We start from the raw sequence: 14,748 nt of genomic DNA, 5'->3' as shown, positions 1-14,748 counted from the left end.
TCCAAGTGGGAAAGCAATCCCATAAAGTGAAGCTGAATAAAACAATAAGGTACTTAAATAAAAATTAAAGTTCTGCTGCTACACAAAGATCAGATTGACTACGACTCCTAATATTGGCATAAATTTCACATTCACGTAAGTGGAAAATCTGTATGGACTTACTGTGACAGTAGCATAATTTGGCCTTTCAGCTTCTATGTACAGCATTAAAAAATACCAGTGGCTACCCCCAAAAACTATAGGAAGGAAGAGCAGATAGCAAAAGTCTGTTCTTAGAACCTTGACAATGAGGGGAACTAGTGAATTTCAGGGCTACTAATACCATAGCACTATCAGTATTAACAATAACCTATAAAAACTCAAATGAGAGACATAAGCCACTTTAGCAGCCAAAACTTGGCACAGGCCAAATAATACAATAAAGGAGACAAGACCAGGGAATCAGGTACTTCCACTACATCCCTATTCAAGCAATAAGCTTTTAGCCAAGTGAAGAGCTCTGGCTGCTCATGCCTGTAGACTGCAGGGTTTAATACCCAAGCAAGCAAACAAGCAAAGCACATTATCACTTAAATTCACTGAAACACTGGAGAGTCCAGCAAGGCTTACTCATTCACCTGGACTGAGATATCTGGATACCAAAAGTACTCACTAATAAACAAGACAAATGGGTAGCTTCCTTAAAATTATACATGCACACACACACATATATACAAATATACACACACACATGCATAAACACATACATATATACACCATATATACCTACACACATATATGTATATGTGTATGTGTACACACACACACACACACACCATATATACACTTATACCTACACACATATATGTATATGTGTATGTGTACACACACAACATATATCCACATATACATTACACATACACATATGTATATGCGTGTGTACACACACATACACACCATATATACTTCTACATACACACACATACATGTGTACACACACATACAACATATATACACATACACACACGCATATACAACATATACACACGCGTGTACACACACCACACACATGTACGCGTATACACCCACACCATACACACACACACACTGTACACACACACACACACACCACACACACACACACACTGTACACACACACCACACACACAGTGTATGCACACACACACGTGTATGCACACACACACCACACACAGTGTATGCACACACACACGTGTATGCACACACACACGTGTATGCACACACACACACCACACACACCAAACACACAGTGTATCTACACACGCACACACGTACACACACACACCCCACACACACGTGTATGTACACACACACATGTACACACACACACACCCCACACACACAGTGTATGTACACACACACTGTATGTACACACACACACACCACACGCACGTGTATGTACACACACACCACACGCAAGTGTATGTACACACGTGTATGTACACACACCCCCACACACACAGTGTATGTACACACACACACCACACACACACACACGTGTATGTACACACACACATACCACACACACACGTGTATGTACACACACACATACCACACACACAGTGTATGTACACACACAGCACACATGCACAGTGTATGTACACACACACACGTGTGTATGTACACACACACACACACACACACACCACACACACACACTGTACACACACACACCACACATGCACAGTGTATGTACACACACGTGTGTATGTACACACACCACACCACACACACGTGTATGTACACACACCACACCACACACACGTGTATGTACACACACACGTATGTACACACGCACACACACCACACACGCACACACGTGTATGTACACACGCACACACACACGTGCATGTACGCACACAGTGTATGTACACACACCACACACACATGTGCATGTACACACACCACACACACGCATGTACACACCACACACACACACGTGCATGTACACACACACGTGCATGTACACATGCACACACACACACGCACAGTGCATGTACACACGCACACACACACACGCACAGTGCATGTACACACACACGTGCATGTACACACACATACCACACACGCACAGTGCATGTACACACACATACCACACACGCACAGTGCATGTACACACACACCACACACACACAGTGCATGTACACACACGTGCATGTACACACACACCACACACACGTGTACGTACACACACCACACACACAGTGTATGTACACACACGTGTATGTGTGCGCGCACACACACACAACATATATATACACCCACACTATTAAGGATATAGCCAGAATAACCTGGACATATGCAAGGAAGGCCTTGCACCTATTCACAGCAGGGTTATATAAATAGAAAGAAGGTGGTGAGGGAATATGACAGGCACGTAGAACCTAAACCAGGTTCCACGTTACAGGCAAAATGGGACCCCAATCACTTTGGCTAGGTACAGACATTTGGGGAAATCAGATCACATTAAAAATGGCCACCCAATCTAACTTAGTTCACTGAAGTACGGACCTTATACTTAGGCTTGCCTAACTAGGGATCTAAGTGTGAACAGTACAGAAGTTCAAGAAAATCAGACCAATCTAAAAATCGCCAATCTGATCTAACTGAACTTCTGTACAGTTCCCAGTACAGTCTTGGGACTGGGAAAGCATAGCCACTGACCCCAGTCCCAAGGCTAGGCTTTTCCTACCTGCCCCCAGCACTACATTTAGCCTCCTAAGCCCTTTTTTCCCCTTCCCCCCACCACCCGCCCTCTGGAAGGAGATGGACAACCCCTCCCCAGCACCCTGCTGCGTTCTGCACCCACCCCTCCACCAAGCCCACAAGCTACACTTAGTGCCAGTTTTACCAGTGTTCACTGGTGCCAGGAGCCAATCAAAGCTGGTCAGGATGGGGAGGATAGGTTCACGGAGGGGGGTGGAGAAGAGCTAAAAATAGTCCCAGGGTGGGACAGCCCCCCCCAGCCCTCCCTGTGGACCACGTTAGCTCCTCTGATCCTGCCAAACCCTTCCAGTTCCCACCAATCCCCTGCAGGTTTCGCTAGCTTCCTTGATCCCCTCTGCAGACCCTGCTTGCCCCCGCAACCCCGCAACCCTCCCTGCAGACCCTGCTTGCACCTCCAATCCCCCTCAAGCCCTCCCACTAGTTCCCCCAATCTGGATTTACCTTAGATCAGGTGGCCATTTTTAACTAGATCTAACCTCCCCAAACGTCTATACTTACCCCCTTCGTTTTGCTGAACTGAGGCCTGGAAGGAAGTACAAGTTCTACTGACTTGTCTTAAGACTTCTCCTTCCAGAGGACCTCTTAAAGGGGATATACATACTATATGTGCCTTTTTTTCCTTCTCCTTGCCTGGGTCCATTTACATAGAGAATATTAAATGCAATGGAATGGGTTTTGCTTCAGCTGAAAACAGAAATCACATTTCCTTTACTATCCTTTCCCTCCCTATCCCCACCTTCACAGTCACCATTCAAGCAGGAGAAAAAAATTAATATATACCAATGATTCCTGAACTATATTTGCAATCATCTTGCTGAGGAAAAAAATATTAGTTTAAAAGCTTATTTTCTAAAATGCAGTCGCACCAGCAAAATCTAGATTTGTAGCTTAGCTAAAATTATAAGAATTGTTATACAAAATATGGAATGTAGAGCTCAGTAGCTGTATTATGCAATGAAACCACTTGTGGATTCTTTGCCTGATGTTCTGGTTCTTTCTGTTCCCAGCAGACTGCCCTGACTGCAGCAGATGCGAGGGTATGAATCAGCTCTGGTATTAGCAAGCGTCTGCATCCAAAATCAGCATTCTGTTAATGGTCACACAAATTGCTCCTGCATCTCTCCTTGGAAGAGATAGTCGTAGAAGCACCTATATAGGTAGAAGAACCTCAAGAAAGTCCAAGAGACTTCCAGGAATGGAAGTTTCCAAAAGGTGCATCCATACTCAACTGGCCATATAATCCTTGATCTGCTGTTTGTTCATGAGGTGAGCAAAAAACACCACAAACACACACAGAACAAAACAAAAAATAAAAACCCTCATTTCCACCTGTGCCCTGGAAATATTACTGTTTTTGATAACAACACATCTTCCAAGGATCTCCAACACTACTGATCATAAAAGGTCCCTGATGTTATACGAGCTGTTGTCCTCAATCATGTTGCAAGCAAAAAAGTAAGCAGATGAAACAGGACAGAATACAACAGGATAGGCAACGTTTTTTTGCCAGAGTGCCAAAAAACCCACAATGTCTACCTTGTCAGGTGCCGGAGTGCCGGCACACCACAAAAACAAAACTGGGGCCGAGGGGGTACATGGCAGGATGCACTGTGTATTTAAGACAATTAATAACCATTAATGTTGCTTTTGTTTTTTGGGGGGGGGGTTGTTGTTTTTTTGTTTTGTTTTGTTTTTTACAGGAAATACCAGGCTTTCTAAAAATTCAAAACCTAATAACAATAAATAAAACTTCATGAACTGCCTTGTACTTGTGAATTTTTTTTTCTTGGTAATCATGTTGTGATGACGGGGAAAGAGGGAGAGAGGAGCAGGGAACAGCAGGCACTGAGGGAGTCACTGTGGGCAGGCTGGCCTGGCCTGGCCAGGCCTTTGGGAAGGCTGCAGCTGGAGGAGAGCTGGTGTCAGGCGGGGAGCGGGGGCTGCCCCAGGGCTCCGCTACTTGGGCCACAGTGGGGGTCCAGCAGCACTGGAGGTGGGGCCCAGCCAGCCTGTGTAGCTCCACAGGGATGGGGCACAGCCACCCTGCCCACAAAGGGACACTGCCTGGCTGGGGCAGGACGCCGGGCTCAGGGAGCTCCCTACTTGGTCTCTGTGCCAGTCGGGTACATACCAAGTGGGAGCTGCAGCCACAGACTGTTCCCCAGGCTCTGGGAACAGCCACCGCAGCCGGCGCTCAGAAGCCAGGAGTGCAGCGGCTCTACGCAGTGCCGGCCCCAGCCCTACCCCTTTGAGGGGAGCTGTGGGTGGGCAAGGCCAGGAACCGGGCAGGCTGAGGCAGCCACAGCAGCTGTTCCCAGGCTCCAGGGGACTCCCATGGCCAAGCCCCTGCACTGGGGACAGCTCTGCCCTGCCTGCACTGTGTCCAGTATGCAGGGAGGCCGATCCCGGAGAGGGAAAAGCCCTGAGCCCAGTGCCCTGCCCTAGCCAGGCATCATCCTCAAATGCGCAGGGTGGCTGTGGCCCATCCCTGCAGAGCTGTGCAGCCCGGGCCAGGCCCCACCACAGGTGCCACTGGGCACCCCCGCCTGCCTGCCCACCACAGCTTGAGCCCGCAGAGCCCTGGGGCAGCCCCCACTTCCTGCCCAGACCCCGCCTTCCTAAGGGCCTGACTGGGCTGGCTTGCCCACAGCACCTCCCCGCCATGCCACCCAGACCCTGTCCTGACTGCCCAGCCCCAGCATGCAGCACCTCAGTGCTGCCTCGGGTAGGACAGGGTTCTGCCTGCCTGGGCAGCTCCCTCCAGGAGCCAGCCAGGCTGGAGGGTACAGCCTGGGAGCAAGGGGTGGAAGCAGCAGAACACAGACAGCATCCATTAACAATATGTAGTTGTAGACAGACAGCTGACATGTCTGTAATGGCTTCATTGCTACTTTCTTCCTTTACATACTGTTGGGTTTGTTAATAAATTGGTTTGGTAGCATAATATGCTTGTGTGGCAGCACTTAGTAAAGATGAAAAGTGTTGTATCTAAACCTTTTCAAAATCCATTCATAACATTTGGCAAAGTAGGCTGTCACCTACGAAAGCTTGAGAACCACTGAACCGGTTAGTCCAGCAGATCTCAACCTTTTTAGACTTAAGACACTCCTGGATAGAATCAAGGTACCCCTCAGAAAATGCCAGCTCTTAATTTTCACTTCTTTGACTGCAGAAAAATAATATATTCGTTTTTGTGATGCAAAAAACTCAGAAAGACCACAACTACAGCTTCATTGATTTAGTCTCTAATGTCAGCAGTCCTGCCCTGCCTTCCACCTAACTTAAGATTACCATGGCTAACTACCTCTCTCAAACCTTGTAATAAAGGTTAAGGTCACATAAAACCAACTTCAGACACACAAGTGTTCCAACAGTAAATAAACTGCAGTGTACACCATAACAGCATGCAAGGTCACATTCCCACATCACAGCATGACACTTCCTCATTCACGTTTCTTTGCAATGCAAGAATGTGGGCACAAAATCCTTTATTTTGCTTGCTTGTCTAACCCCAGCTCCAGTAATGAAGGGCACATGATAAAACTGAATATTTGACACTTCTTGATTTATACAGTGCCAATATGTCTTTCCCTTACATTCAATCTACTATATAGTCATGGCAGTATTAACTGTATATGCTTTCAAAATTAAAATTATACTGCTATGATATCATTACCTCTTAAGTAATTTGAGGATTTGTCTTAGAATCATATGATACTGACTACTATCTAAACATTTCTTGCAGTACTACTAAACTGGTATATTTTTATGCTCCAACCTGATTTTAAATGTATGATTCCAGAGCCTGAATTTCTTTTGCTACATTCCCTGCAACATCTAAAGAAACCCTTGAGTAAAGGAAATGTTTTCAGAGGTGTTTAAAAACAGGGTAACCAGTTGTTTTTCTCTCTGCCACAAGTACACAATGGTGAAAGTATCACCAAACAAAGAAAATTAAAATCCACTTAGATGCACACCACTGAAATACATAATTCACTTAACTGCATTGCAGGTCCCAATTTGTTCTGTATTGCTTACATTGTCATCTACATAACAATTAACTGCATAAACCACACAAGCGCATAGCATCTTTCAGCCTTACTGTTAAAAGGACTAGAATTAAGTTACAAAGTAAACTGCACAGAAGTAATGAAGTGGAAGCAGCTGTTATAAGACTGCTATTAGAAGCCTAGAAAATGACAGGAATTCATCAGTTTCACAGCTGCCATCTCCCCTAATTTTCAAGGCTTCTAATAGTTGATTCAGGGATGCTATTAAAAACCTTGCAAATAAAGGGAGCTTTGCACTGTTAATACCCACAGTACTGACAACCCCCTGTACTTAAGTGGCATTGGTTACATTCAGTAACGGAGTGCATAGTGTTTTTTCAGTCTATGCATTTAAACAGGGTATACTGGACATGCTAAAAAAGAAACACATTTGGGAAAAAAACGATTTTTTATAGATGATCTCTTTTATTTGAGTCTAATAAAAGGTATCATCCACAGAAATCCTTGCTTCTCATGCATTTCCCTGACCATCATGGTTACATCACTCCAACACTGCCTAAATATTTGGTAAGACCTGTAACAAAAGTTTAGATAAACGTTGAGGTCCAAACTTTCTTGAGTGGCTAGCTTATTATCCTGCTAGGGGTGATGGTATTTCTCTTCTTCCTTACTATGAAAAAGCTACCCTTTTCCAACTGAACATGCTAGGGTCTGGAGAAGAACAGAATCCCACACACCCACTTCCACTAGTCACAGATAACTCACTCTTTCTTGGTAAAATGGCTCTACGCTACCAGCGACTTCACCTTGCTTAGAGGGCCTCAGGTATCAAAAAGTAAGCAAAAAAAGTTATTACAGACCGATGCTATATAACATTTTTAAAGAATCGTCTATGGGTCTGTATGAAAGACACTACATATCTACCTCTGCCTGCCATAACTGGGGTCCTGCAGAGTGTTTCTGTGTATATTAGGGGCATTACAGTGACTATAGTCAGATCATTAGCTACCAGCAGCATACTACTTTTTCCTGTACTTGCCCTGAACTGAGGTCTATCTTGTTCTGTCCTTATGGCATCTGCCTGCTGATTTAGGGATTATAGGGTAGTGCAGTTCACAATCTCATGTCTATTTCTAAGAACTCATTTTCCCTAGAATTCATTCAAATTCTATTCACACACAAAAACTCTTGGTTGAAGGATTATCTTGTTTTTAACTCAAGTTGAGTAGAAGGCAAAGTAGATTTGCACCTTACAGACTAACCAAAGTAGACTGACAATAGATAGGAAGCTAGCTAGCAAAAGCTTTTGTGAGCTGGAGCTCACTTCATCAGTGACCTTCAGCTCTGCTTTCTACATATCCTTTCACAGCATCTGATGAAGTGAGCTCCAGCTCATGAAAGCCTGTGTTATATACCTACTTTGGTCAGTTCATAAGATGCGACTCTATCCTGCCTTCTACTTAACTTCAGACTAACACAGATAACTATGTCCAAGTTGGCCAGCCCATCAAAGAAAAACAAGCTAGAAATCAAATTTTTTACAAGTGATCAGCTTTTAACACAACTGCTCTGCAAAGCTCAAACGTTATTTTGTAGTATGGCTACTTTTACTGGAAAGGAGTATTAACCCAAGTGTGGTAGGCTTGCCAGCAGCAGCCCGGTGCGCTGGTTTCAAGGATGCTCAAGGGACTTTTCCCCTTCCCCACCAATCAGGTGATGGCAGGGGAGAGGCTTGCCCTGCCTCTACCCAGAAGAGCTGAACCAAAGAGGGGACTAACACCCCCTCTCTCCGATTGGTCCATTTACAATCCAGGGGTGGAGCCTCCAAAGAGGATAAAAAGGCAGCGTGCCCAGTACACGGGGACAAGGGATGAAGAAGAGGGCTAAGAAGAGCTGGCAGAGCTGGCCAGTGGGGCAGAGCAGTTGCCCCAGAAGCTCCTAGAAAACACCTCGCCGGGCAAGGAGTAGCAAGTGGCTGCGTCCCCAGTCCCACCATGAGGGAGTGTGGAAATGATGCACAGATCAGTGCATGGAGGGTCTGGAAGCAGATTAAGACCCCAAAGCTGCATGCAGCAGCCCAGGTCTCCAACCCCGGCATGAGGCTAGGCACCCAGTGCACAGAGGGCCCAGGAGTGGGCCAAGACCCCAGAGCTGCACATGGCGGCTCAGGTCTCCAACCCCATCACAGGCTGGGCACACAGTGTACAGGGTGGTACATGGAGGGTCCAGGAATGGACTGAGACCTCGGAACTGCACACGTCAGCTCAGGTCTCCAACCCTGGCACAAGGCTAGGCAGGTGGCGTACGAGTCAGTACACAGAGGGTCCAGGAGCAGACCAAGACCCCGGGTGCCATGCCAGGCCACACAAGTCTCCAACCCCTTCCCCCCTTGCACAAGGCAAGGGCTAGCGGTGCACAGGGCAAGAGGGGCCACCAGTGCACGAGATGGTGCACAGGGCCAAGAGAGGGCCAAAGGGTGGGAGAGCCTTGAGCAGTTGAGAACTCCCTGCCAAGGGAGGAGACGTCTCACCAGGAGAAACGAGTGCAGCCTCATCAGGCCCCAGAGAATCTCGAGTTGCCAGGGAAAGGGATTCCCACAGAGCAGGAGGGCCCTCCTACTCAGTGGCAAACAGCTGGGAGGAGACCCCTAAGGGAAAGAGGAGTCTCTGAGGCCCGGCTAGCTGGGTTGAGTGGATCCAGGGGTGCAGCTTATATGAGTACCACCAGTTTACATAAGTAAACTGAAGAGTAAGACAAACTAAGTTTACTCCACATTCTAACTAGCCAGTCCTTACAATGAAGGCCATGTAAATAAGTAACTGTTTTAAGGAAAAAAAATGTTTAAATGAACTATACATATCTTCTTTAAAACAGGGAGCTATACTGACCTACACAGAGTGAATGAATGCAAAGATGTCATTCATCTGGCCCCATGAGGCCAAATGAGTGGCATGGGGCCAGTCCACAAGCTGGATCTGGCTCACAGACCTCCCTGCACTTCCTCCCCCATTCCCAATCCAGTGCCCATGATGCACGCTGCCCTCCCTGCCCCAAGGCACAGTCTTGGACCAGAGAGTGGAGGGCAGAGGATGGATGCCACATACGGTACAGTCCCAGACTTTCTGGTCCAGCTAGTCCAAGATTCATGCCACACATGGGACCTCTCCCACTAGACTGGGATGCCCACTGCATGTAGTATACTCCCAGACTGGCTGGAGGGGAAGCATCATGGATCTTGGACTGGCCAGGGCTGGTGCAAGGGTCAACAGAGACTCAGGGGCAGCACTGGAGGCCAGAAAAGGAGCTCCATAGGCACCCAGATGTAATGCACACTGCTCTTCTTCCAAGTTGCTCTGTGTTAACCAACTCTCATAAAGAGACTCACTGAAGCCAGTAGTGCTCCAGATGGCTGCAGAACAACTTACAGAATTAAGGCCCCTATCAGAACTACAAAAATTAGGAATTAATATAGTTTAGGTTCATAGAGGACAGAAGCTGGATAATAAGTTTCATTAAAAGAAAAGTACTAAGATATGGAAGACACAAATAGAAATGCAAATATGCTATCCAACTTCAGGGAGTAGAGCTATAACAGCCACTCTGATTTTTATGTAGCAATCTGTGAATTTGGGATTGTATAATGTAACCTTTCAGTCCACAAAAATTAAACATTTGACAAAATTCAACTAAGCTAAACCAAGATACAACACTGACAGCATGCATAGAGCTTTAAAATTCTTATTCTTCTGCAGATGGCAAATAACAGCTGTACAACAGGTGAGAACTATTGCTTCATTTGAAACATGACTATCATATTTTTCTTACCATAATCAGATACTGCACTTTTGGATTATTTAACACTCGGGAGATTACAACAATATTTTGTTACCAGTTTTCTACTGAGTACTACCATAAAATCCATTATGAGGTTTGCATCATGAGTTGGAAAGTGATGCTAAGGAACAAGAATGACTTTTTTTCTCTTTGTAGAAAACAAAAAATATAAAGTCACTAAATATGAACTTTTGTCAAAACAACAGCCTCAAATAAAACATTAAAACTGTAACGTTACAACTTCACATTTCAGCTGGCTAAGGTGCTACAATCACACTGCATCAAATATGCTAACATTAGACCAGTTTCAGGTTACAAACTACATGGGAAGACAGCCCATATTACATAAATGCCAAATTCAGCGTCTTATCCAATTGATCATGCTATCTCCCTGTATTATTACAAGATTATGCCATTTTCCTACCTAGAAACCAGACCGTCAACGAAACAAAAATACTGGATATACATGGTACATCACATCCAATAAACTTTACACTACCAAAACTGATATAATGAAAGTACAATAGTACTTCTTCTACAGTTACCTCACATAAAGAACAGCATAGTCCACTGACATGCCAACTAGGTAAGTGCATAATTCACTTAACAGCATAACACAAAGACAGTTCCAGTTTTTACTTATTGCTTACATTGCAAAAAAATGTTGATTATCTGCATATTAGGTAAGCATATAAACCAGTGGTACTCAACCTTTTGGCCCTGCAGGCCAGATGAGTTGCAAAGAGTCACCACTATGCACTGAGCTCAGACCCCATGCTGCCCCTCCTTAGCAGGATCAGGGCCTGTGCCACCACTGTCCACCCAATATAGCATGCAGAGCCGCAGCCCACAGGATTAACCAGGGATCCACTTTTGGATCAGAGCCTGGCCACACCCCCTTCCTCCCATTGGGGCCTGGCCACAACCCCTCCCCCTGCTTAGGGCTGGACCTCACTCCCTTCCTTGTAGCCAGATTGGGGCCTGGCCACGCCCCCTTCTCTTTCCATGGGGTTGGGTCATGCTCCTTTCCCCTATGGGGCTGCATTGGGGCCACCCTGCCCTGCTTTGCATGACCAGGTGGTGTCCATCATGCCTAACTGGGGCACTGCACTGGGAATACCAGCTGAATCCCACCCATGGACAGACCAGCACTGCCAGTCCAACCCGCTGGCATAAAAGGTTGGGTACAACTAGTATAAACCATTTGAGTGCACAGCAGCTTTCAACCTCACTTAACTGTACTCCAGCTAAAGCGCACTAGTAAAAGTGAAAAGGATGAAGCTGTCAAAGGACTGCTGTTGGAAGACTTGAAAATGACTGGGAGCTCATCTGCTTCATACCTAACTCCCCTCATGTACAAGGCCTCTAGTAGTCACTGTTGGGCTATTAGAAATCTAGAAAATGAAGAGAACTAGGCAGTTTTGGGGCTGCTAATACTGCATCTCTGACTGGGCAGCATACTTAACATGCATTTATCATATACATTGCATACAGTGCACATCCTGTGCAAGGGCAGGCAGAACCATCCTAAAACTCTATACTTAACACAGACTAAGTACAGTGTACTAACAATATGCTCAGCGAGGTACAAGACAGTGAAGACAGTACAAGTGAGAAAGTGAATACTTTCAGGTATTGATACTGAAAATGTATGTGCACAGGTAGATCCCTAAACACAACAGGACTATACATTTGCACAGGTTAATGACAGTCTGAAGTGTTCGCCATATCAGAACCTACAAATGTAATAACAGATAACTGGGAAACTTTTTCATCATTCTGCCCACTCAAGTATCAAGCTTCCTCCTACTCAATGGGGGAAATGAGTACAAGCAACCCCTGCTCAACACTGTTTCACTTAGCACTATTTCATTATAACACTCATTTTACGTTGATACCCGATCCCACTTAACACTCAGGAAGTCTCATTATACCACTCACCAGCATCATACAGCTGGCAGCAGGGAAAATTGGTTTCGCTTAAGGCTATCCCACTTAGCACTCTTCATTGGTTCCCAAAGAAATAAGTGTTAAGTGGGGTTTGCCTGTATCTCTACAATGACTGTGATATACTCCCTAGCGTTTATCAGTCACCAAAGCAGCACACTACACAACTTGTATGTTGGCTGTCAGACCCCTACTTTTAAACTGCAACTGACTGCCACTGACAACTCAGTCGTCAATACTTTGGTGGAAAAAAATGTTATTTGCTAACACAGATAGTACAGAACCTCCGTGACATATCGAAATGTTAAAAACACAGCAGCAGATTGTAAGTCAAGGGAATCGGCTGAGGTTTTGAAGGAACAGAAGTTCCACCCCCAGAGCAGAAGGCTCCCCAGGGCAAGTACTGCAGGCGCTCCCAGGGGAAATCCAGAGCGAAGTGCACACGGGCACACATACACCCCTATTTTGAAATGTACAGAATTTTCACACCCCCACCGATTTTGACCTAGTGGCACCTACCGCAGTGGGTCTGGCACCCACCCAAGCAACATTTAGCTGAGCTGGGCATCGGCCTGGCTAAATCCCCACGGTCTCCACATCGTTTTTCCACCCTTCCCAGCTGCCTATTTATAGGAGACTGAAAGCCGACCAGTGTCAATAGCTGGTGCTGTGCACGGGGGCTCCCCTCAGCCTCCTGCATCCAATGCCTGGGCTGCGTCCTGCACCCCCAGCCTAGCCCCGCGGCGCTGGGGGGGGGGTGCGCTCAGAGCCAGAAGCTGCGACTAGGGGTGCCGGGCCCCTGCTCCCGCCCCGCACAGGGGGGAGCGCTTTGGTTGCTCACATCCCTCCGCGGGGGCTCCTGCCCCAGGCCACGCACTAGCCATTTGGGGAGGCAGGGGAATCTTCGCCGTTTAAAAGGGTAAACTGAGGCACAACCCCCCCAACACGCGCGGTCCCTCAGCTCCTCGGCTGCAGATCCAGAAAGAGAACGCAGGCGTCCAGTGCGCCACCCCCCGCCCCGCCGTGGCTCCGCCGAAGCTGGGGAAAGAACGCAGGAGTCCGAGCTCCACATGCCCCCGCGGGCCGGCGCTGCGCGCTCACCTTGGCCCTGCCAGCCTCCAGCTTCCTCTGCCGCTCCTCGTCCTCCATCGCTGGGGGGGGAAGGGCCTCCGGCCGCAGGGGGCAGGGAGGTCTCGCCCCAAAGACCAACTCTCCGGCCAAACTGTCACGTGGGGGAGGGGCAGGCAAGCGAACTTTCGGTCATGGCCGCTCCGCCACCCGTCCCCGCCCTCCAGCGCCGTGGACCGATCACCGAGCAGGCCGCACAAGGCTCAGCCAATTAGGAGTCTTGGGGATCGCGCCGTCTCCCCCCCCAGGCTCAGTGGACCGCGCCTCCGTGGACGGGTGCACTCGCTGACCAATGGTGACTCAGAACTAGGGGTCCAAGCCAATGGCACTAGGAACCGTTATTTTAGCTCCGCCCACTCACGCAGAGTGGGCGGAGCCCTCACAAGCGGTTGATAGAGCCGGCGCCGGGCCGCCCCAACGCGAAGGGAAGCGCTAATGGGGAGGCTCTTTCCCTCGCGGCGCTGCGGGCCGCCCCCACCGCATGGGTCGATTCAAACCGCCCCGTAGCCAAGCCCCGCCCCCACGCTGACACTAGCCAATCACGGAGTGGAGGCTATAGCCCCGGGAAACCCGATCCGGCCCCTCAGCAGCGAGAAGCCCCATCCCTCTTTGGGGAGCTTTGCCCCCCCTCCCCCGCGCCTGCTTTGCCGCGCGAGCCGGGGGTGGCAGTTAGGACCGGGTGGGGTTGGTATTGTTGTTTCGCTGCGGTGCAGTTAACTGACCGGCCACCGATGGGCCTGGTCACGCTCCAAGTCCGTTGCTGCTTCTGGCGCTGGGAGTGCCCTTTCCCCGCGAGGGGCGGGCAGTGAGCGCCCCTCTCGTTGGGGGTTAAACGCCCTCCTGTGTAGAGGGGTGTAGGTTGTAGCCGTGTGAGTCTAAGGACATAGGCAGACAAGGTTCTTTGGGTGAATATGATATCTTTTATTAGACCAACCCAAATGGTTGGAGAATAGTTGTTAAGCAAGCTTTCAGGTTCAAAAACCCTTCGTCAGGCTAGGGAAGTTTCAGCAGCTGGTGTGTGCTCTTCCTGGATGGAGTGAAAAGTAAAGAAGCCAGGGGCTGGGCTGGTATGCATACAAGACAG

The 14,748-nt window shown here is 47.8% G+C and overlaps 1 protein-coding gene across 10 annotated transcripts in view; it reads right to left on the bottom strand.

Moving 5' to 3' along the window:
• The window catches only part of PCNT (pericentrin), a 132,723-nt gene extending 118,944 nt beyond the window's left edge, over nucleotides 1–13,779 (bottom strand). For 5 of the 10 annotated variants that reach the window (XM_019492094.2, XM_019492095.2, XM_059727196.1 and 2 more), the window contains exon 1: nucleotides 13,638–13,773. In XM_019492094.2, coding sequence (XP_019347639.2) covers nucleotides 13,638–13,685 — 48 coding nt within the window. In that variant the 5' untranslated portion in view covers nucleotides 13,686–13,773. Of the gene's footprint in view, nucleotides 1–13,637 lie in introns of all 10 variants that reach the window. The other 5 variants (XM_019492096.2, XM_019492098.2, XM_019492099.2 and 2 more) reach the window with 3 other exon arrangements.
• Nucleotides 13,780–14,748: the final 969 nt, after the last annotated feature.

Source organism: Alligator mississippiensis, chromosome 4, assembly GCF_030867095.1.
Source record: "Alligator mississippiensis isolate rAllMis1 chromosome 4, rAllMis1, whole genome shotgun sequence".
In the NCBI taxonomy this organism is placed as follows: Eukaryota; Metazoa; Chordata; order Crocodylia; family Alligatoridae; genus Alligator; species Alligator mississippiensis.
This window is presented reverse-complemented; position numbering and strand designations above follow the sequence as displayed.